At 28.1% G+C, this 27307-nt stretch overlaps 1 protein-coding gene across 1 annotated transcript in view; it reads left to right on the plus strand.

Annotated features, from left to right (window-relative positions):
• The first annotated feature begins 867 nt into the window (after positions 1–867).
• The window catches only part of LOC113561172 (heparan sulfate glucosamine 3-O-sulfotransferase 5-like), a 34127-nt gene continuing 7687 nt past the window's right edge, over positions 868–27307 (plus strand). Inside the window, exons 1-3 of the mRNA XM_026967444.1 lie at positions 868–1174; positions 6375–6619; positions 16639–16854. Of these exons, the coding sequence (XP_026823245.1) occupies positions 6389–6619; positions 16639–16854 (447 nt within the window). The 5' untranslated portion in view covers positions 868–1174; positions 6375–6388. The remainder of the gene's footprint in view (positions 1175–6374; positions 6620–16638; positions 16855–27307) is intronic.

The raw sequence follows: 27307 nt of genomic DNA on the forward strand, positions 1-27307 counted from the left end.
CAAATTATACGGTGCACGCACGGAATAGAAGGTTTTCTTTTTTTATCACCTCCGCACAACAATATTTGTATACGCACACACAAACACGCGAGTGATCACTTTACGTATATACATATAATATAAAACATGATCGAAGTCATAGAGGAGCTGTCGAGACGACGACGACGACTTCTTGCTTGCGTTTGCGTTTTTATTCTCCCGCGTAATAATTACATTTCGGCTTTTGCAGTGACGGACTCGAGCGAGCCAGTCGTTTCTCACGACGACTGGCGTTCGCTCGCGAGAGGAACGCGATTGTTTCAACGACTTCGACGACGGAATTATCACGCGGACTGCACGAGGAGGACGCTGCGAGAGAGTTGTGGAAAATCACAAATTACTGGACCTGCGGGTACAACACGCGTACAACATAATTTCGCGTGTAAATCAGATTCGTCAAAGCTGTAACAATAATATTATATACTGTACTATATAACAAACACACACGACGATATATCATAATATTGCGGTGTAAACACATCGACAGACGTGACACGGCCGTGTGTATGTGTGTGTGTATAATGCATTTATCGCAAAAAAAAAATAACGATAACGACGACGGTTATAATAATAATAATAATAATAATAATAATAATAAATACATAAAAGCCGGCGGTTCGAGGATGGCGAGCTTTTGGCGGATGGAAAAACGGAGAGGGGAGACGGCAGAAATAAAAGTTTCGTCGGCATTCGTTTTCGGGTGCGCGCGCGCTCGCGGCGCCGGTAGCGCGGCTTTGCGGCGTTTTCAGCGAAATCGACGGAGACCCGCTCGCGCGCGCACTACAGCCGACGACGACGACGGCAACCGTTTAGTACGTTCAATCGGCTCGCCCGGCCGAGTCCTGCGCCGCCGCCGCCGCCGCCGCCTCGTCCATATCCGACTTCAACCGCCGATGCCGCCGCCACCCGCACGCCGAGTAAACGCGATACTACGCCACCACCGACGCTCGTCCTCCGTTCACCCCACGACCACCAACCGTCCCCAACCCGTCGTACGACTTGCCCACTGGCTGGGCCCGTACCTCGTGTCCTCGCCACAGCCGGGTCCGCCGCCAAACGGCCGCCGGGAGCACCGACGCCACCGCCGTTGCGCCACCACACGGCAATGATCGCGCCGCCCGGAACTATGCGCCAGGTAAACACGGTATACTAATATTGCGATCGCGGTCGCGTACATAAAAATATTATCGCCGCCGCCGTCATGATATTGAAACGATATCGTGTCGATGGTAAGTTGTCGACCGTACTATTGTGTAGTCGATATCGTGGTGCGCGACAATGCTGAATTTCGCTGACGCCGATCGTTCGATGGTTAACACGACGACGACGGTCTAATAACGCGTATATACCGTGGTCACGGGTGCCCCATTCCGTTATTTTATATTTTTCGCGTTCGTCGCGATGCCATGTCACTACGCGAGACAGCGTGACGTCGCAAAGTAATACCCGGTTATAATGACATTATGTCCTGGCCGAACCCATACGAAAAAGAATTACGACCGCACTGTATCCGTGTCACGAAATACATATTTTACTATTGCCGCGATGCGATTTGTGTCTTTAGTAGCCGAAGATATAAATTACGCGACATCCGATGTTATAGCGCGCGAAACAAGACAATATTATTATAAAAACGTTATGATAACGTTGATGATATCGTTATCTGTACGCCGACGGCGCGGCGCCCGAAAAACATATTTTACCGAACGACGCCGTTCGATTTCAGCCAAGCGTCTGTGTACCGAAATTGCCTATTTGGAGTGCCGCGTCACCGGGGCCGATTATTTGTCAAATTATCACTTCGTTTTTTCAAACACGCGTTCGCTACCAACACAATCGTCACGACGATATTATTTATTTCAATCGACCATACGCGCACGGCACGCGTCTTTGGGTAATGACCACGAAAGAGATATTAATAATTCCCCGTGATGAGTGTGTAGTGTGTACATTTATATTCCAAATTATACTTATAACCAATCTTGACTGAAATTGTATTCTACATCATGTTTATAATTTTATTAAGATACAGATTCCGTTTTTAAAAATATTCCAAGTTTTCGAAAAATTATGGAAGAAGAAACGAAAAAATACCAAAGCATAATAATTGACGGCGAAATGACGAATAACTTATCGCAATGTTCGATTCGAGTTTTAATAATTTATTATTTTTGATTTTGAATTTACGTATTTTATAAAAGAGCTTGTGGCTATTGTTGTACTCAGTCGTTAACGGTTGAAAAATGCAAAAGAAAAATCAGAAAAAATCGGGTCAATAATACACCATAACATGTTTTGAAAATCGTATTTTTTTTTTTTATTCGCGGTAATTATTATGAGTACGTTACGCACGACGTATTTTTAATAAATAAGAATACTCGAATTTGCCTACACGTATATTATATATTTATATGCGTTTGTTGTTATAACTTTTGGCCACTGACTTTTTTAAATGTTTTTGTTTGTATATTATGTATGATAATAATTATCGAAAAGAGTCAAAAATTTCAACCGTACATCATGTATTTTTAAAATATATACTTTCATATCAAAACAAAGGGTGCCTGAAAATCTTTTTATTAGTGAACCCGCACATATCATAATATTTGAATTATGTTTTTTAATGGATGGAAATAATGGCTAGTATATTTGAATTCATTCATGAAATAAATTCAAAATATATAATATATATGTATATACATATAACATATATGTTTATGTTTGGTGGATCAGTTCGGTTATTGGTACGAAAATTAACCGTACGATTATCTGTACTTCAAAATGTTTGTAGGGAAATGCGGAGTCATAAAATAAAATGCAAATACATATCGTTATAATAAAGATACATAAATAACAATGAATTACCAACAAAATATTTACTAGAATTTATGGTAACAACCGTTGACGGAAGGTTATATTTTAAAAATGTTCTCGGCTGCTTATAAATTGTATTTCGACCACGAATATTTTATGTTAAAATAAATGTTATCTTGTTACGCTTTGGGTTTGAACAAGTATAATTTATTTATAAATACTACAGTATCCATGTATAAAAGTTGTATGAATTCAAATGTTTTTAAATTATAAGAATAAGAGTATTTAATAAATTATTGTTGAATTTGCGCCAGTATAATTTACTATTCCATTTAAGACACACATCGTTTAAAACAAAGATATACTGAATTGGTAAATTTATAACACCGAGCACTAAGAATTATAAAATGCTATACCATACATCAGCATAGACATGATAAAAATCATTTTGTAATATATTTAATACAGTGTGTGCATCTATAATTTAAATAAATTGTTATTCAGTCTAAAATAGATAAATATAATAAATTATAATACATGAAATGTTGATGTATTAACGTTATTAATAAAAATATATTATTTTTATCAAATGCGTATTAAATCCAACCAGCTGTATGTAACATAGTTTTTACTTTGTTACTATATTAATAACGGAAAAAAATACTCAAAGAAAATCTAAAAATAAATAATTGATTTACCACCGTATAAAACAATTTCCTAACGTTTTTCTATAACAAAACAATAATAATATATTAATCTTAAACGATGTACTAAAATTAATTATTTAATTAGCGAAAACTTTTTTTGAGCATTATGCGCATACCTACTTAATTATATTATAATCACAATCTATGATGATAAAATTTTAATTTATATGTATATCATAATATATTTTCAACATGTGAACATATTTACAATAATAATACTTTAATGATGTTGAATATTGAACTTCATGAAATATTTATATTTGCTAAATGTAAGTTATTCATTCTAGTGCTGTACTATAACAATAAATTATTATTACAATGAACTGTTTGTTTTCGAGTTTCCCCAAACAATATTACATTTTTCTTGTATCCAAAATTACATAAACAATATTTAAAAGTAACAATATACATATGTTATATTGATGTTATGCTTATTTTCGATATAACAACTTTTATTTTCAATAATTATTTCATATTTGATATTATAATTTATAACAACAAAACTCAAAAGCGTATTTGTATTTGTATTTGTATTTTTTATTTTTTGTGAAAAAATTCCAAAATTCCTCCACTTTTTAATACAATTATTAATAAAATAAGTTTTAGAAATCACAATAATATTAAATTAACAGACGAAGATATTGATATTTAATTAAAATTATTTTATCGAAAATTATTTTTTAATAATATAAGCATTTACTATTTACTATTTCTATAATTTGAACGTATTCAAGTACCTTATTTATTAATGTTAATGCAAATGTTAAACCTATCCTAATACGAACGTTAACAAAATTATTATATTAGTATTAAGATTATTGCAATTAATATAAATAACTATAACAACAGCATAATTGTATAGTTGGTTTATTGAGGTACTTAACTTACCAATCGATATTATGAATAAAAATGTTCGAGTAATGCTCTGCAATTATAACATGTCTGGTCGTTTGAGTTGAGGAAAATTACCTTCAACGCTGAATTAATAAAATATTTATTTTATTACAGCAATATTGACATGCACGCAAAATAAATTTCATAATAAAATATTAGTTGCAATTATAATATTCATATTTAAATTTAATTGTAAGACTGGTTAACAATCAGTGTTTTTATTTCTATAAATTAAACAAACAACGCTTTATTAGATTTCCATAGTCTACGTGTTTATAAAGAAATATATGTAACAATTTTATCATTTTGTATAGAGTGGCTAGGTGCAGGTGTTCGAAAAATAGATTTTTCAAATTTAATATTTACGATAAAAAGTAATAGTGAAAATGCATAACACATAATTTCTATAAAACTTTTACGGAATGATTAGATATAATTAGAAATCTTAATCTAATAGGACCTTATATTATAATATGTTATTTATTTAAATATAATTTCAAATAATTCTAAAAAACAAATAAAAACGATTGCTTTTCTTCAAATATAAAAACATTTTATTTATAATAAAGTTTAAAATATTTTCTGAAAAAATTAAAACAGTTTGAAAAATAATATAATATAAAATGTTATATTTGCATAAAGTATGATGTTTGATAAAATTCAGGTTGTTTGGTTAGATATTTTAATTAAAACTAAAGATACTTACCCACTTATAACCTAATAAAATATTTCAACTCAATAATTTAAAAAACAGCCATTTTATATACCTTATCATGATTCACGTACACCCCAGTAATTCTTATATAAATATATATTGAAAGATGCTTAGCACTTATTTAAAATTGTATTTTGAAAGATGTATCTTTATCGTCATAAACAATCTGAAGGTTTTTATAGTTTTTAATATATAACATAATATGAATTTTACATAAATATATAATATCCATGTATAATGCACATATTTTTTTTTGGTTGATTAAAAATGTAAATTATATTTTTTAAATTCATAACTGTTATTAATTTTTAATTATCTTTTAAAAATCATTAATTAATTTAAACAGTTGAACAAATTGAATACCTTATTTAATCCACGGGGTAGTCATGCATCAGCAAACAAGACTGTGTTACAAGATAAATACCTAAAATACATAAAACCATGATTACTCGTGAATAGTTAAAATTAATATGATGAACTAAATATCCTGTTTAATTATACAATTGATTTCTTAAAATAAATGATTTGTTTAAAAACAATTGAAATTATATCCAGTTAATTTTTTTTTCAATTATTTATTTAAAAAGTATATAAATAAAAAATTGACTTATTTGACTATACATAATGATTATTTGTACAAATTATTATTTATTTTAAATTTTTAACAAATAGTAGGTATGTTTATAATGATGTATGAGTTAAATAAAAATTAACTGTTTAACTATTAAGATGCTAAAAAATTAATTTAATTTAATTAAACATTAATATCTAATAGCTCTGATTTTTTGTTGTGTGAATAATTTATACAACAGCCAAATCGGTTATTATTATTTTATGCTAAAATTATGCATTGAAATGAACATAATTAAAAGGCCAAACAAAAACGTCATATACAAATTTAAAATAATATTCTAATGAAACACTAGGTACATATTATATTCAAACAATTATTATGAATAGTAGATATCATTATGGATTACTTAAAATACATCGTTACAACATTTTTATGTACATTATTGATACTATCGTAATATATTTCAACACAATCAATATGGTTTGTATCATTTATATGTTTTTACTTTTACTAATTATTTATAGGAAAACTATTTTCCCATTTATCTCAAAAATTTGGTACATTTTCAAAGTAGTGAATCGATAGAGAATTTTCAGCATAATAATCAGAATTGGTCGTATACGTGTTGCAGATGTGTAAATCGTAATGCGAAGATGGTGTGTTCCGAATGTCCAATGGTCCCAGTTGGTATTGTGCGTGACTGTGCTGTTCCTGCTGGGCGGCCTGCACATTTACAGAGGTCCCAACGGCGGGCCGCTGCAGGCTTTGGACGAAGTGGTCGACGACGAGGACACGTCCGGTTCCACCCGAACGACTCAAGACGATCGAGCGTACCGGAGACTCAGGTTTCCGAAGACCAGCAGACGATTGCCTCAGGTGGGTAAAAAAAAACGACAAACGTACAATATAATATAGGTAAATACATAAATCATAAACTCGGGTAACTGTGTTCAGGCTAAACGCTAAAGTAATAATAATCTGGCCTATTGGACATGATTTAATATTATAGTTATTGTTCAAAACGTAACTAGCGATATAAACTCATTGAAATGTAAAAAAAAATGTTTGACTGCTGCGTTGATACGTTAATACATACACGGTTGTTGACGCGTCTATTGACTATTTGTAGAACTTATCGACATGGTTATATGTAATAAAACCTAAATATGGATACATTAACGGACCAGTTATGTTACATAATATTCTTCACCGTCTGTTTGATTATTTTGTTTAATATCGAATTATATATTCAATTAAATCACTTAAAAATGTTGATTGTAAATTATGTATTTAATGTAAATTTCAATAGGTTATCATACGATATCATAAAGTAAACAAAATTAATTAATGTAGATGTCCACGCATGTCCTTTTTACAAATATATTATGTACTTATGTTTAAAAGGTATTTTAAAATAAATATTGAACGGCATAATACTTGAATATTGAATTCATAACGTGTTATAATATTATGTATATTACGTATCTCGTATAATACAACTATGGTTCCTACTTTATTTATTTAGAAACTATGCTATTATATATTTTTACACTATTATATTCAGTTAGATCGATAAAGGTTAGGTTAACTGTTCTGGTTAACTATCCAATTTTATTTATATTTTTTAATTATAAAGTATTTACCAAATGTATAATAACGGTATTTATTTTTAATAATCCGCAGTTTATTTTATAAGCACGATATAATTTTCATAACAATTATATTAATTTTATACTATTGTCTATTTTTCTACACTAAGTTGGTATCGACTCAAAAGTTTTTTTTTATTTAACTTTCGAAAATTAATAATTATATATCTCAACAATTATATCTTAAGTGAAACATAATTAAATATACAGTAAATATAATATTAGTCTATTATTGCATCAGTGCAACATAATAAAATAAGTGCTTTAAATAAATGTAGATCAGAGACCAATTAAAATGTACATACATTGTACCTACAGGTAATACTATAATAAATAACATAATTTATGAGTTTAGATATCGTGCTGATTAAATTAATGAGTTCGGGATAAATTTAGACTACGGATTAAGTCAATAAGTGGTTTGTGTATTATAGCTGTAAGAAGGGAGAAATTAGAGGGTTTATTAATGTGAAAAGCTCTGAAAAATGTGGAAAATGTTCTATCATTAATGGATCTATAGGTAATAGGATATTATTAGAATTACGACGGAGCTGTAAGAAATTTTGGGGGTGATTTGTGAAAAGGTCTCATACTGTGAGTGCAATATTCGGGTTTTGGTGATTTGAATGAGATGTTAAGTGAAATTTGAGAAGTGCTTTACCTGTATTTTAAATTTCCTTTATAGCTGGAAGTAATGATCTACCGCGCACTTGACCGGGGTGCTTTTGTCTTTGGTACAAATGTCTAAGGAGTGATCTCCCCAGTCCCCACATTTAATACAACGTAAAGGATGATGGCAATAGTTAGCGGCGTGTTCGTGATCTGTCAGTTTCGGCATTGAAATGGACTACTCTTGGTCGTTTAGGCAATTCAACATTGATTTTGTGTATGACATTGATCACAATGTCGTTATGTACTCACAACATCAGGCGTCATGATGAGCCAAAACGGTACTTGTCGGGATGCCAATGCAAGACGAGCGGTCATAATCAATCGATAAACCACCAGAAGAATCGAAAGAGACAAATCGTTAAAAAAATATACCACCGCACCGTCAATAGTGAATGACGCCAGCGATAGCCGACCTCAACAACGACGACCGTCGGCACCGAAGTCCAGCGACGGGCTTTGCGCGGGGTCTCCCGTGTGACATTGGGTTTTTTCCCAGTGTCGTCGGACATCTCCGTATGGCGTTGGGGTTTATAACCACTATACCGCGTTACCGGCGTGATGGAAAAAAAACGCAACAATAAAAATATGGGCACGGTGTGCAACCTCAGTCAGTACACGCGCGAATCCACAAGGACCATCGGCTATTGTCAACGGAAAATCAACAGAACACGATAATTACAGTCCACTAAGAATCAAAATCTCCTCGGAACAGATCGACTTCGTTCAGAAGCGTTTTGCGTATGAAATGATTTATCGTTTATTTTATTCGAAGAAACACGGACTTTTCGCCATCACATATATTATTATTTTCTATCGTTCATAAAACATGTCGTTTTCAAAATAATATCTAGTCTAACTTTAAGCTGTTCATACCATGATCCTGTTTACTCCAGTACCATAATGGTATTGACTCATACATTTAAAACAAGTAATAATTAAATGAATCGATGTTATAATAAATTTTATTGGTTTACCGTACTACTAATAGCAATATCAATTTATGATAAAGTAGCCTTGGGTGTTATGTAGGCCGACTATCGCCGCATACGATCGTATACAATTCTTTAAAATTGAATACATCTATTGCAGCGGTCAATTCAATAATGAAGTACACTAGACGCCTACAAATATGAGCATGATGACATCACCAGGCATTGTATACTCAAATCCAGGTGCATAATGTTTATGGTTGCGATCCCCATTCCCACGAGTTTGAATTTTTTTACAAAAAAACTGATAAACAATAAATACGTTTATACGATATAAATGTTTGTAGTGTGTGTTTGTGTGTGTGTATTTGGGTATATATTTAAATGGAACAATATGTATAAAATATATATGATGATATTATACAACTCGTTCCATATAAATCGAATATATACACGGAAAACGAACTTTTCATCAGTCCCGTCGACAAACTATACTATGCTCCAGATATACGTGTGTAGAATATAATAATAATATATTTATATATTGAATTAAGTTGAATCTTATCACGAAAACAAAATGAATTATCACTCTGGTAACTATTATATATATATATATATATATATACTGCCGTTTATATTAAATAGTAAAAATGTTTGAATGTAAAGTCTATATAACTCGGGTAACCCAGAGAAAATTTAACCGAGTTTCGAACCCAAAAACCACAATATCTATAAACTCGTTTATGGTCGACATCTATATATAATATCATTTAACGTATAGATTAAATGCAGTACTTATGTAATTATCCATCCCCGATTGGCGCGATTGTATTCATTGCTATTTTTCATTTAAATAAAAATAATATTAAATCGATTCTTGATTATTTATTGGAATAATTTTTTTTTCTATATTATACACTGCCTCGTTTTTTCTTTCAAGACTCGAAAAGTATATACAAGTATCCGGATAAAACTAATATGTTTAAAAAATACCCTAGTAAAAACTCATTTCGATTAAAATACACATAATAGGTAATTATTAGTTGCAGTAGGTATTTTTAGGTAGTATTTTCATTAATTGTTAGGTATTCAATTTTATTACTCAATGTACATATATATACTTGATTTCCTCATTCTTATATCGGGAAGCAATTTATTGATTTATCTACATATAAAATTATCAAACATAATAGGTATTATTGTACTATTACAGTCCTATTGAATACAAAATAATAAAACATTATAAATCATAGATCATATTTGTATTATTTGTTCGTAGAAATGTAGAAAACAATTTCTTTTTTTTTGACCTACATTTGCGTGGAATTTGAGGTCTTATATTTTAGTTTTAAGGTTTGATCGTAAAATATTTACCATGTCCAGTACATAGCTGCAAACTTTATTTGCACAATGTAAAACATTATTCTTGCAAATGACAATATTTCATTGACGTCTGTTGTATTTTGAAAACACTTACCTCAATACTGTTGTGTGTCAATTTAGAATATTTTTAAGTTTTTTTCTAATATTAATTTAGCCGAGGATAGAATTTGTTTTTTTTTTCGTTATTAATAAGAGAAAATAAAATATTTACTTGTTAATTAATAAAAATGAAATGGTAAGGTAAATGGTCCATCCAATTTGTTCTTTATAGTAGATATACATTACAATATTTGAGTAAAATATTATATATAAATTATAATAGCCGCTACACTAACTTATTAACTTATTTTTCTCTGTTTAAATAAAAAAAAACTTCGGTAACATTTATAACCATAATATCTTTATTTACCAACGTTCTATACACCAATAAACTTTGTAATTATAGTCTTATAATTGTATCCAACTTTAAAACATGGACTGTTTGTCTGTTTCAATATAATATTTTAAAGTGTAATACAATATGATTCGTTATCGATATTGAAGCAAAATAAGACATACCTTTTATTCTTCACAAAATAATAATAATAATTATTATTATTGTTTACATTATATAAAATCAACCATTTTTAAACGGTGTTAATGTGGAGACCATAATATTATGATGATTATTATTATAAGATACAATGAAAGAGAAAAAACCGTAACATCTATCAGTGTTTGACTACACGTTTAAAATAAAATCGATAGTTATTAAAAATATGTATTTGAAAAACTGTAGTTAATACAACAGGAGAAACAATTTACGTATGGATTTTTATTTGTTCTCTTAAATCACAATATGTATACGTTTTACTTAATGCGTTGTAAATATTAACGATTATACCAGCGGTTCCCAACCCATGAGCCGCGGACAGCATGAAACTGGGCCATGGACCATATAATATTAACATTACTAACATATATATTTAAAATAATATTTTATGTATTATATTATACATATATATATGATAGGTATTTTATTAGTCTATGGCGGGCCTCAAAAGTTTTTTATTTTACAAAACCGATGGTCCTCATAACTAAAAAGGTTGGGAACCGCTGAATTATACAATTCCTTTGGTCAAATCCCAAGCAACCACTTTTAAACCTGGTTTGCAGATTTCTTGTCGTCAAAAGTTCTCCTGCACAGTTTTGATTACTGGTACTAAATTGTTGGAATCATTAAAATAATTTATGTTATTAACATTGATGTTGACCATTAAAACACCATAAACGTATTTCATATTTATATTTATGTATGAATGTGGTACACATTATTCTATGAACTAGTGGTTACTGCGGAGTTCAGAATGTATTTATTTATTTTTGCTTAATCGTTATGATTTTATGAAACTTATACTATACGTATCAAGAAATCAAGACTATAATAAATAATTTTTTTAATAAACAGTGCAATAGTGCTGATTCTAGAAAAGTTAAATTTAAAATATATGCATACTATAATACAGACTTAAATAAATAAATTGTAGATTTATTCAAGCTTGTTTGTACATAATATAATTTATATAACTGAATGATATTGAATATATATAAATAATTACATTTTATTAATTTATTGATTATTATTCAATTCTCATCAAACGAAATTGTATTTAAAGTAAACTATTAGGATTATTTTATAATAAGTATTTAATTATACGTAAATATATGATAGAATTATTGAAATATTATACATATATCTTATAACTAATAAGTCGTATTATGCCTATGTATAACGTGTGATAAAATAATTCCATTGCTTTATAAAATCTCTATTGCGTGTTTAAAATTACATAAAATTATTAAAATATCACTAAAAGAACAATAAAAAAAAAAAAAATCATATATATGTTGTAAGTAAATACATATAATTATATTTTCATTTTCATACATTTTTAAGGAAATATTTCCCCAACTATCCCACTACAATACTGGTTTTATAACTTTAATCTCTCTATGAAAACCATAATGTCTTTATTCTGTCACTGATTTGGCTAGTGGCCACACCTTACTACTCTCACTTTCCTTTAATGTCCATTGAATGACTTCTCCTTTTGCAAACTCCTCAAAAATCTCACGATACATTAACCATTAATCTTCAACTGCCCCAAAATTATTACCACAACGTGTAAATTTATAATCCATTTTTTAAATTATCCAATAACATATTAACTTTACAATATTCAACATATTATATTTAAATTTAATCAAAAATATATTATATTATCTATATTATAATTCTTCAATTTTACAGGATGTTTAATTTAATTTTGTTTTTTTGTATAATTTATATTTTCCAAATTATTTTTATTATTGTAAGACAATATTTTTAATTGTTAAAACTAATTGTCTAACGATAAATAAATTTTAATTTTAACTATTTACTACTATCTTTCAACCTTTAATATTATTATTCGCATACAAAAAGTTTAGGAACATATATATTACATTAATTTTATTTTTAGGGTTTTATACTCATATAATATTTTATTTAGATGACATGCGATTATCGAAAAAAATGAATCTTAAACTATTTTAATTTTTTTTTGTTTGTGAGTGAAGTTTTTTTTTTACATTTAGTATACAATGTATAATAGCTACCCACTCATGTTGTACAAGTAAAAATAAATGTTGCAAACTTTATTTTTCCTTCTGTATAAAATTTGTAAATTATTGTTTATTTTAATTTTTATTTAAAAAAACCCATCGAGTATCATTATTATTATAGGTCTTCTAGTATATAAATAATTATATCTTATAAAACCAAATAATGTACATTTCAAAACGTTCGAGGTTTTTACTACCTAGTACCTACCAGTAGTTATTTTTAAATAACTGCACCTTATTTTTGCTTTTACACTTCTTCACAATTTCGTTGTAACGAAATATCATCATAAACAGGTGGCACTGTTTTTATTTAATATTAATTTTTTTTTTTTTTTTTATTAATTTATATATATATTTAAACAAAAAAAAATGCAGGTAGGTACGCATCATTGAACATGATAATGTTAATATAAATAAGGTACTTTGTATATTTATACTATCTAAAGCGAATTTATTTTTAATGTTCAAGTGCTCTCAATAAAATATCATCACGGTATTATAATACACAATATGTACCAATAATAATATTGTATTTATGAGCTTTTTTCATATTTATTATTTTATGTATTTGTCTGGTACAACAATACACATTTAATAATGGTTCCGTTGCTAAATAAATGAATTTAGTTAAATCTAATTGTTTTTATAAAATAAACGTATTATTATTATTATATAATGCAATATATTGGTTAATATAGAGCATAGGTGGAGATGATAAACTCAACGTTTTAGTATAATTATATGGTATGGTTTATTTCTAACCTGTCGCTATACTTATTATTAAACTTCTCTATGCCATTTATATATATATAGTTATGTATAAGAAATAAATCGTCTACAATTTATTAATAGTCAATGACTTTAAGTATATAATTAATGGCTTTTTTAAATATCTTGAACAATATTAACTAACTATTATTATAATAAATTATGTATGAATCATTATTATATTGTAATTGATATTTATTTTATTGAAATTAAAATATTTATCATAGTTAAAAAGAAATGAAACAAAAATGTATTACATTATGAAACATATGCGTTGATAAATTTTATCTAAAGCGGTGGAGAGTTAATTCAAATTTAATTTATCCCATAAATATTTAAAAATGTATAGGTACTTATATTTAAAATAACTTGATAATATTAATAACAAACAATTAAAAAATAATGACCGATTATAATTAATAATACTATTATTAAGAATAACTGAATTTTAATTCACGATTTTATTTTTCCATTTTCTAATAAAAAAACCGTAATTGTTATCATCAGTAATGTATCAGTAATAAATTATATTTCTTGATGTTTTTAAATTATTTTTATTTAAATCAAAATATATGATTTAAAAATGCATATAATTTACATAATAATTAATCAGTTGCATAAATAAATTATATTGCACATTCTAGCATTATGCGTTGTATGTATTCAGTATTCACTTATTCACATAATATTTAATATTATGTCCAAAAATATTAAAAACAGAATAATAATAGCATTCTGTTTTTTAAAAATGTTAAAATATGCAAAAAAATGCAATAGGTATAAAATGTTGTCCATTTAATCATTATTATCTTCGACTGAAATACATATTTTAAATTTAGTTTTTTTAACGTAGTGCTAAAAAATACAAATGTGTTAAAAGGACATTTCGGTCTGCATGGGTTGTCTCTGTCTTACAAACGTACAACACAGTAAAAACCGTTTCACGCGGTCAAGAACCCACTAGTGCTGTTAAAGAACCCAATTTTCACGCTATAAAAAAGAAAACATTGACTGTGCAACATCGTTTTTAATATTTTGACACCACAATTACGAAAAAAATTCTCATAGTTACGAAATCCATTAATTTTGTGCTTTTAAAATTTGAATATTTATTTTTGGTAGTTCTGATATATACAGATTAAAGACGATGTTGTATAGCCTAAAATCTCCTTTCTTTAGCGTGAAAATTTGGTTGTTGAACTGCAGCTTTAAGCTAGTTGATACTTGGTTTTGTTCTCGTGGAACGGTTTCTAAGTGTTTTTAGTGTTTTTACTACGTTGTACGTTGTACATTTGTAATACGGTGATAAGTGACAATGAACATAATATGCGGTCATGCGGATGAAGCGTCTTCTTAATACATAAAAATAAACATCAATAGACGGTTAAGAGGCCGTAACACTCACATGTGTTGTGTCTCCGTCTTACAAGTACGTAACATGGAAAATTTACGCTCAGCAGATCACGTTTAACTCCGTTAGTTTAAAAATTAGAGTGAATCGACCTAATATGAAATTTGATGGTAAGAACATTATCTGTGTTTGTATGTTGGTTTTTTAATTTACGCTTTGTTATATACGCATAACTTGCAAAAAAATTGAATTATCGTAAAAAACCAACATACAAACACAGATAATTTTCTTACCATCAAGTTTCATAATAGGTCGATTCACCCTAATTTTTAAACTGACGGAGCTAAACGTGATCTGCTGAGCGTAAATTTGCTATGTTACGTACTTGTAAGACAGAGTCAATACATTCGGGTGTGACGCCCTCCTAATATTATTAATTAAACTAAAAATACAATACACGAACTGACTTAAATATAGACTGCAGTGGCCGATGATGAGGTAGGATTATATTATTATCATTCTGTTTCCGGGAATCCCACGCAACGGGTCGCAAGATATAATAATATTATGTGTAATATGAAAAATAGTAATATCGGTTTTATTTATAGTCCATCGTTTCTCGGTAAAATGTGATATGCAATATTGCGTTAACACGTTAACAATACATATTAATAATACTGCAGACGACTTGCTCAACAGAACAGTGATATTTACTGGATTTTCAATAATTTTATATTTTTTCTTTGCTCGTTAAAACTTATAACGTTATATGTTTTTTTATTTTGTTCTTGGAGGAGAGATTAAACCTCTCGAACCCTCCCCACTCCCATAACTAAAATACTGTTATGAAATAATATAATAAATAATAAATAATAACTAATAATAAATAGTAAATTATACGTAATTATTTTAAAATATAAAAAGACTAATTTAATTCTAATAAATAATGCATATAATTAGTAATTACATCAAGTAGTTTACAACAAATTTATAATACACTACTATCAACAAAATATGCATTTTTCATTATTCCGGTTTTTTGTATTATGCATTTGTGCAAGTAATTTTTTTCCCATAATAATAAAAAATTAATAAATAATCAATATGCATTACGTTTATGTCTCATATATGTACGTTGTTAAATGAAATTGAAGAGGATAAACTAAATGATAGGAAATAATTTGTTTCACAATTTATACTACAAAGTTTATTATTATATTATAATAATTATTTAATTGTTATGTATTACAATACACCAAGCACATAGTCACAAAAAGTCAATAAAATATAATCAAATCCGTGAAACAGGTTCCGTAACAATTTTTTCATTCGAATCATACAAGAAATTAAAAATATGTCCAGTACCACGCAAACGTTTATATTATTTTCCATGACGGTTTTTGGAACTGGTGTACAAAAGTGTACGGATTGATTATCCGAGACAGCGTTTTTTGTTATTATTCGTATTTAATTATTTATTTATCATTATGTCGTATACAGGCGATCATCATCGGTGTGCGGAAAGGCGGCACGCGGGCGTTGTTGGAGATGTTGTTCCTGCACAAGTCTGTGCAAAAGGCCAACGGCGAGGTGCACTTCTTCGACCGGGACGACAACTACGAACGTGGCTTGGATTGGTACAGAAGGCGGATGCCGTACTCGTTCCCCAACCAAATCACCATTGAAAAGAGTCCCAGCTATTTCGTGACACCAGAGGTAAAAACGAAAAGAATATGAAAAATATTGATTAATGTGGCTGCGGTAAATTCAGGTTACAATGATGCGTATCATAGGTACTATCGTTACAGCAATGATTATCCGTAAAAGCTATAATATTATATTACGACGGAGGTTAAGCAAATATCTAAAACTAAAATTAAGTGGTCATTAAATATCCGAACACGCAAATCGAAAAACGATAAAGTTATCATTACTAAAGCAATAACACACACTTCTTGCACTCCCACCAGATCCCGTCATCACTAAATCTCAGCTGCAAGATAATATAGAAGTTCTCGAGGATTTTATATCTATTTTTATTTTTTTGTGCGCCAAAATATCGGATAAGCCGACTAAAAACTGGGTTGTGTATGCGAATACATACTATTATTATTGTTGTGCTTGTGGGGGAGAAATATGTGGCGTGTTTGCGACGGGTATTGACTTGCTGGGAAAGTGACGTAAAAAAGAGCGAGACTGCAGCACGCGATCTCAGTGTATACACAGGTTGTGCACGAAGATCCGATTATACTCGTGATATAATATATTTATTATATATTATATATATATACCTAACTACGCGTTACCGAATTTTTAATTAATTTTTGCGATAAAACCGCAATCCCGCCGATACCTATTTTACTTTTTTCTTTTTGGGATTTTCTTCTTGATTGATTCATGATCCTTTGTATCGCGCATCGTACAAATGCGCAATTATTCCTATAAAAAAACAAACGTGTAGTGTGTACACAAGAAAAAATAAAGCTATGTATAATATGAACTTAATTCGATTTTTTTCTACACACGTTATTCGATTATAGTTATATTTATCGAATTCTCATTTGATGCTTTTCACTACTATTATATTATATGTGTACTAATGGCGTCGTTTATATGTTTATATATATATATATATCTAATTTCAAAATCAAATTTTTCGATGACTCCTTATCGCCGAATTGTTTAATAATGCTGTATATAATTATTGTAAAAGGTGAGAACAAATTATTTAAATTTATAAATTAAAAAATAACAAAATTTTACGAATAATAAATAAGTTTAGTACGAATTACAGTGGCTGCTATTTATATTTATTGTATTTTATGATTCATAAAAAAGGAACAAAAATAATGACACTAAAAAATTCTTTCATAAAATTAAATTGGTAAAATATTTATTACCTTATATTTGAATGCCATAGATTGACAATATAAATAGAATACTCATGTAGCGAAAGTATGAAAGTAATTAAGTACTAAAGAAATGTTATCATAACATAATTTTTACCCGGTTTACCTAGTCAATTTGTTAAATAAGTTAATATATTTAACCACAATCACTTTTACTTGATTACTAAAAATGTTATTACAACAAATAATATGAATAAATTCTATTATGTAATGCAAAAACTGAACTAGGTCAATGCGAAATGTATTAATGTACTTAACAAATGTTAACAATAATGATAAAAATACTCACAAACTCATTTAACATAATGAAAGATATTCAATATGATATATAATAATACCATACGAGTAGTTATTCTTCCCTTTTTTGCCGTTTTTTTATTGAAAAAAATAGTTTATACATTTTTTAAATGATTGACTATATACTTTTGTGCACGTTGTCAGCCAATCACAAGTAATATAAATTATATCATGACGGTTTTATTTATATTTCACCTATCATTTTTTGATAAATATGTATTTTTTTTTCTTGGTGATAACCCGATTGTTATATATAATATATTATTATTTTTCAATTTCATTCATATTCATATTGAACATCGGTATTTTTACATAAATTAAACTTATTTCAACATAGCATTCAAAGCAGTGCAAGTAAGAAATAATTCGTATTACAAAAAACATTTTTTTTTTTTTTAATACATTAATATTATTTGTGTTCATTTTGACGTTTACAATATTTATAATATATTTATACAATAAGCACACGCACGATAAACAATTACATGACTATAAATTATACAAGTACAAAAATATGGTTCGGAAAATCTTCTTGTCTATTTATATACTCTTTAGATGTTATAATAATTTAAAATAAAAGTAATTTTTTGATGTTTTTTATTAAAGTGATGATACGAAATTTTAAGCTATAGTTTGAAACTTCACTTGTTAACATTTTTTTTTTTCAGAACTTTCTGAGAATTGTAGAATTCTTTTACTGTTAAAGGTTTTTGTGAAATTATTAAAATAATTTGAAAAAATTGAAACAAATCAACACAAAAATTGATAAGATTGTTTATTTACGAAGAAAGAGGTACTATAATATGACTTTTTTTTTATAAAAATAAACAATAGAAAAATAAACTCTTGTTATTCCAATACGTTTTTTGGTTACTAAGAATCTAACATAAATTTATTATTTATGAATAAACAAGCTGAAATTCCTTGATATATATATTTATTTACAACATCCCATATTCTTACAATATTATTTTTTTCGATTATGTTATGTAAACAAAATCCTAACCTATTCGGTCATAGTAAATTCTAAAACGTGTAGTTACTAAAAACTTTATATTTTATCAAGTATGTGTGCAAAATGGTGTTTTACATTATTTAAAAATAATTATGTTTGTCTCACGGTTAATTAATTTGTTGTATTGCTGAAGTAAAATTCATTTAAATATAATAATACGCGCGGCTTTATAATAGTATAAGTAAATTATGAATTCAACGATATATGTTTAAATTTTTTTCTCTTTTCGCGCAATATAAAGTGTTGTTTTTTTAATAGTTCTAAAATAATTACTACCTACTAGTTTGTACGATAAAAACAAAAACTTACCGGCAATAGAAAATATGATTTAAGTAAATATAATACTTAAATCGCTTAAAATTGGTTTTTAAACACGCCATTTTATAAAATATTTCAATGTATATTTTAGCAAAATGTTCAAACCACGAATGTGTTGACGATGTAAACAAAAAATAAAGTTTTCGATGTATTGACGAATAATTTTTTATTTTTATAGCTTGGTGTCAATTTAAATATGATGATTGTTACGGGTTGTAACAATCATAAACAATCATACGCCTCAGCGTATGTTACAGCAGAGGTGTGTGAAATTGATTACTTACTAAAATATTACTCCGAGTAAACGTAACAAAACGACAATATTGTATTGAAAGTTTAATAGCAATGATTTTGATAGACGTTTGAAGGGTTTATTCATGAGATGACCTCACGTCACACGAAAAACAAAAAATAATATTTGAACGAAAACAAAAATATTCTTCGTTTTCACAACCAAACGACTCTACACCATAAGCAGTTTTTTCTCGTTTTGATACAATTGTGTTACATTAATATTATTAATTATTTAAAATGTATACCGACAGCTTTTTGATATAATATAGTCGCGTATAAATAATACGTAATATATACATATTATTATAATCAAATTGCTTGTACGATTTGTATTAGGTAAACAAAAAATAAATAATATTATATTGAGTTCTCGTTGACCAGAGCTTATGGATTGTAATATTATTATACTCGTGCATACTATATTGATTTTAAATTGATTGACGTTTAGATTTACGCGTTAAACATGTAACTATCGAGTATGGTTGACTCAATTTTACCAACGTGAGTGATTATCGTTTATTTGTTTTTTTTTTATAATATAAATATAATATAATAGTCTTATGAACTCTGAAATGGTCACACTGAAAACCTTGTAGACCGAATCGCGGTCCCATCTACCGGGATCAAAGATGTATTTACTACATTACTTGAGTTGAATTTTAAATTATGAAATAGCAATCGGAGCAAAAAGGTTCGTGCAGCATTAAAAGGATTTTGAATTAAAAATAGAAGTAGAACAACTGTCAAAAAACGTATAGGAGGGAGTATTGCGTTAAATTTTTTTCTATTGTACTCATAAGGTATGTTATATATAAATAATATATGAGCAATGACATTATGTTTCAGTCAGATATTTATCAATTTTTTTTTAACATAATTTCATTTATTTAAGTCAAATATAATGTTGGTATCAGACAAACTCCCAAGACATTAGTTATGTTTGTTTGACATAAAGTTATAGTACTTATAATATATTTTCGGCGGCGTGATAATTGCGACGTTTCTTAACAATAAATTAGATTAATTTTATAGTCTTAAGATATACAAGACTTAGTGCAGTAGTGCGGGGAAATTGTTATCAAGTATAAGACAAAGGAGAAAGAGACGTGTTAATTCATTAATTTGTTACGGGAGTCTTGTGTGGAAAAGTCCGCGTGTTATAGTTCTAGAATGTGTCTGCATAGTAGAAAGCAGATTTTTAATTAGATACTGTGTACTATATACCACTATCCCACAACCGCCTATACCATCTATGAGAGAAATACACAGTAAACTTAATTAAAAATAGATGTTTTCAAGTGGGTTGTCGATAGAAGGTGCTGAACAAAAGGTTTTGATTTATCAAAACCACTTTGAGGTCCTTTAATTTGGTTTTTTTTTTTTGTGAAATGCCTGGAAATCTTATAAAAAGAAAAACATTTTGGAATTTACATAATGACATTTATTTTAACATAAAATAATTGAATACTTCTTTATAAGTAGTCATCTAAAGATAAAAATTCCGTATTTGTATTTTTAAAATATTAAACGTTTAATTTAAAGAATAGAAATTCATGAATTCATAGTAAAAAAATTAATGGTTTTATTTTTTTTTCCAAACTGATGTTCTAAGTAACTAGATTTTATGTTTTTTTTTTTTTTTTGACGATAACAAATTAACATAATTTGTTCTTATTCGATGAACAACTTTTAAGGTTGTTATAATTCTCGAAGCTTATATAATAATAATGTAACTTATATTTGGTATGAGTATTGTATACCTTTTTGTATAAATATTTGATGAACTTAAGTTTAATAATGAATCATAATAAAAATATAAATATAATAAATATACTATTTATATCTCACAATTTCGAGCTTCGTGATTGAATTGTGATATTAACATTGAATTACAAACCATTGGTCTTTATTAATTTTAAAAATGTCTCGAGTAAGAAAATTAAGTATAATTTTACACTAATCAGAAATTTAACGCTTTCACTTCGACAGTTTACGTTAGGTTGAACAATTAAATCAAAGAGTATACTATTTTATTCAATATCCGCGTTCAAGCATACATACCCAAGAATTATATGGTATACATTAGACATTTATAACATTTATATTATCGGTAACTTTGTAGAGAAAAAATGTACATTATGTACTCAATTAATAGTTATGAAATTATAATAAAATGATACATTTTCTAAAATTTTAATATTAAACGTATAATTTATTTTAGAAAGTCCGCTGGGAAATTCATAGTACGAATTATTGGATATATTTTATGAATACCAAATTATTTAAACTATAATACATTTTAAATTATTCAATTCGTTTTTGTATTTGCAGAACTTATTAAGTTAAAAAAAATAACAGTTTTCTGACAATTGGTATGCAATGGGAGTACATTGGTAAATTTAAAGAAATCCATAATTTACCATGTGATCATTCTCGTCAGCGAAATTACTGTTACTAAAAATTATAATAAAGGATTTTCGTAGAAACCATCTGGAAAAAATAATCAGTATATCATAATATTTTAGTAAATTAATCGATCCGTCTTGAGTTTCATTCATAAGTCATAAAACTCATATCCTAAGACAGTGCATATATATTTTTATGAACCGTCGTCAATCCGGGTGGCTAAGAAAATTCTGATGACTTGGAGCCATTTTAAATTATAAAATGGCTTTTGATTTTATATAAATATTTGAAATAATAATTAATAAATAAATATTAAGTGTTCATATAGAGAAGGAGATCTGACGACATGTGTTACAGTACTCTCGTATATTATTGATTTTTTAGATGAGTAATGTATTCATTTCAAAATTAGACGTGCAAATTCATGCATATTTCTTACTAATTAATGATATTATACTTCTCGGTGGACGCCTGTAGTTTTATAATTTGCGCTGCGCACAATATCGATGAAAAAAAAATGTGGTTAGAGTATAATAGATAACTAGCGCTTATCGAAATATCTTATTGAGCATTATAATTATTAATTAGCAATCTTAGTATAACATATATAATAAAATGATTGTTTTTAAAGCAATAAATTTATATTTCCGGTTTAGATACAAAAATAATAATAGTAATATACACGCACACACACGCGCGCACGCAGTATGTTTAGCAATATATAAGATATTATTTTAGTTTTATAAACGTACCTATAAGCACAGAATTGTGTAATTTACTTTATTTTGTATAGTATAATTTAGTATTGAATGATTACATTATATTTTTTAAACTACATGTATTTAATCATAAATATTTCAGTTAATAATAATCCTTCAAGTTAATATTTTACATTAAAGATTTGAATTTTCAATTATTTAGCGTACTTTTTTATATTGTATTGATGTAATTCTATAGACCGAAGTCTAGTCAGATTTTAGAGCTTATTATTATTTTTAAACAAAGCTGACATTATAATAGGTAAAAATAGTATTCGTATTAGATACCCTCGCATCGGCAGTAATACATATTACCTATTGTACTTTATACAATGATACATAACATAAAATATTACAGTTAATATTGATCAAATATAATATTTCTAATGATTCGAAAATATGTTCAACTTTTAATTTATTGCTATCAAATGCCATTAATAATATAAAATGATTTTATTTCTGGGATGTAATGGCCACGGATTATATATTGTTTATAATATCATATCAATATACAGTTTCATAATGATAGTCTTTTTTTTTTTAATAATAGTAATACAAAATATCGTTTCAATATCACCGATTTACGTGTAGTACGCTCGTCTAACAAGGTAATTTTATTTTATTATCATTATTTTTTTGTCGGTTTGGAAATTATTACACAAATGGGTTAAGCCCCTTCATCCCCTCCACCGCACCGCTTTAACCACATACAGACAGGCCATATAATGTAGTTATAGATTCCATAATATTTAATGCTCTGTTTGTGTAAGTTGGAAATGATAATAAATTGATCGCGGGTCGCGCGTTTAAAGTGATAACAACGCAATGCCCGATGAATTCTCGTGACCTAGTTACGACTGCGTCGTCTGACCCCGTGACTGTTGTAGGAGACTGTCATGCAGTTGTAATTGAATTTTTCATTTGTTTTGGCTCGCCGTAATTTTTTGTCACCGTCCGACGTTGTACCCGTATAATCTTGTCTCTGCAGTGTTGCACGATGTTATCATCGTTAATGTTCATACATTAACTCGGCCTCGTCATGACGTCACTTCCGATTCCGACACGCGCGTCCAAATGTAGTTTATTTGGATCGTTATTGTCTAGTAACGGCGCTATTAAATTTTATAGTATCGCACGAATCTCCGCACTGTAATAATATAAATGTTCGAAAATGTCGGACGTACGTCGTGATTGTTACGCGTTCGTGATGTTGTGGCGGAGCTCCCCCCCCCTGCACGCCGGCGTTCGATTATTTATACACCTCCGTGCGTACAATTAGGTACCGAATGATTTCCGCTCGTGTAATTATGCGCTAATTATGTCCAGAAAGTGTGTCGACGTCGCTGTGTACAGTTATAGGGTTGGCGATTAACGCGTTTTATTGTTTATCGTGTATTCGCGTTTGGGTATGACGCGCACAGTTTCTTTGATGATTTCTCGTTTGCTTTTTTTTAAATTCACATAGTTACTCATTGAACACCACTGCAATATGAAATTGGTATGTTTTCAAAAGCTTTTCTCCAAAGGGTAGAATATTAATTTATTTCTGAATCGATTGATCCACTGCAGTCATATTTAAAATGACTTTATCGAAGTACAAGAGCTCCTCCTAACCGGAATAGTATACGCGTTCACCTTGTTTGTTATTGTCATTAAAACTACATACACAAAAACATATAATTCAATATATGCGAACGTATTATATAATATTGAGTACTATCGATGTGTATACGAAACTATATACGAAAATTATACACAATTTACTTTTCAACATTATATTACTGAATAACGTTAATGTATGTTGACACTCCATTTACTTCAAAGAAATATTATGTGTATACATAAAATATATTATATTATTATGTACATAAATAATTGAAGTGGTGTGGCTTTATTTTAGTTATGTTCTGACCTTAATTTTCAATACAAATATTGTACAAATATTATATTTATAAGTTATATTGATATATTTTTATTCTTTGATTATTGAAAAACTCTTTTTATTGCGTTGAATAATGATATAATGATATTATTTTATTTTACAGTACTTGTTTTGACACTACACATACTAAAATAGGAATTCAGCAAATAATATTTGAATGTTCCCTATACAAGGACGACACGTAAAATCGTAAATAATTATTGCTGTATTATTTATTGCTAAGGTCCATATTTTGCTCTCATGACATTCAACTATAGGCCACAGTCAAAATTTTTAACACCTGATAGGTCCAAGTATTTGAAGTCAAGGACATAGTATTCTTCCTAACCTGTAAAGCAAAACTTAGATTATTACTAGTTATACATAAATAAAAAAAAGTATTATTTCATGACGAAGGCCTTTTCATTTTATATTTTTATTTTCCAATAATTATTAAGGGTATTGTTTATCATATATATTAAATATATTCAATAGGTTCAATATTTTGTTGGTAATACGTAACAAACATATTTAAATAAGATGTATGGTTTTAGGCGTTGGTGTATGCATTATTATTAATTAATTTTTAATTTTTACTTAATAAATGTTTGGGATAACTATTGTTTTAAATACATTGTGAATTATCGGAAAATATAAACATATTGAGTAGGAGATTTTCTAAGCGTATTGAGTGATTGAACTAAAAATCATATAATTGTTTGCATTAAAATAATGAAGAGTAAAGGCAAATAATAATTATTTAATCTATTTACTCTCACCTTAATAATATATTATATTATTAAAATATTTACGTATATTTTTCTTAATTTTTTCAACAGGATGATGATATCTCATAGAAATATTATTATACTAAGTATGACCAAAATATTCTATAATTTCCTACGATACACAACTGCCCCTAAATTGCCTATTCAAATCGCCGGGTCACCAACATTTTATACACATAATAATATTACTAAACAATAATAATATAATAATCAATAATCATTATTTATTGCCGTCTTGATTACAATATTATTACACTAACAATGAATTTTAAATAAAATATAAAAAATCAGTTAATTATAAACTTAGACTATGATTCACATTTTAGATTGAAAATATGAAATGTATTTTTGCTTATTAAATATTTATACTCGTTAACTATTAATTTTAATAAACTAACATTCTTAACATACAATAATGACATATGTGAAATAGAATTGAAAAATATTTTGCCATGAAAATTTTGATCAATAATTAAAATATTTCTTGATATCTTTCAAGGTTGATTCTTGCGCAAGTGGATAATTTATGAGTAACAACAATATATACATTTTGCATAGTATAATATCCACTATATTCTTCAAAAGTCCTAAGTGAATTTACGATGAGGATAAATTAGTAATTTATTTATTTATATAAATTACAAATTTCACTTTTGTGTGAAACCAACATTTAAATTTCATGTTTTTATATATATAAATGCGGATATGATGTACAATTTATCGGCTTAGGTTTTTTTATGAACGTTTCCTTAGTTGTTTAATAATCTTATAAGTTTTTTCTTATGTATATTACTTCAAATAAAATATAATGATGTTTAGATAGTATCAATGTTTTTATTTTTTACACGTGAAGAAAACGTTAGATTATACTATTGTACTTAATCATAACAACGTTTTTGATAAGTTTAAAATTATATATAAAGTAAATTTCAATCGAGATAAGAATATTGAGAAATTATAATTTTACAGTTCTATTTAAGATTCGCGTATTATATTGCCCATTTCTATGTAAATTATGGAAACGCACAGAAAGTTTCTTCTTATTCGCATAAAAACAGTATTAATATCGTTTGAACTTTTAAAAAGAACCGTGTTCTTGATAAGCACTAGAAGTTATTATTATTGTTTCTTTGTATTTCGTAGTCTTGTAACTGCGCATAAATAAAATACGATTCCTTAAAATAACGTAAAAAATGTATATAGCAGTCATACCAGTCGAACTGTTAAAACGTTTAATGTATACTTTCCTGACGTACTGCATAGTGCAGTATACTGATTATAATAATATATTACACGATTACGAATTAAATGAACTTCTTTGAAGTTTGCCAAATTAACACCTAATTAACACAGGCGTGCGTTGTGGACGTTCGTGTTATCGTGTAGTTCGATTATAATGTTTATTATTCGTCTACTTGTTCAAGTAATCAACTCATCTCAGCACGTTTGTGGCATACAACTAT

Source organism: Rhopalosiphum maidis, chromosome 4 (assembly GCF_003676215.2).
Source record: "Rhopalosiphum maidis isolate BTI-1 chromosome 4, ASM367621v3, whole genome shotgun sequence".
Taxonomy (NCBI): domain Eukaryota; kingdom Metazoa; phylum Arthropoda; class Insecta; order Hemiptera; family Aphididae; genus Rhopalosiphum; species Rhopalosiphum maidis.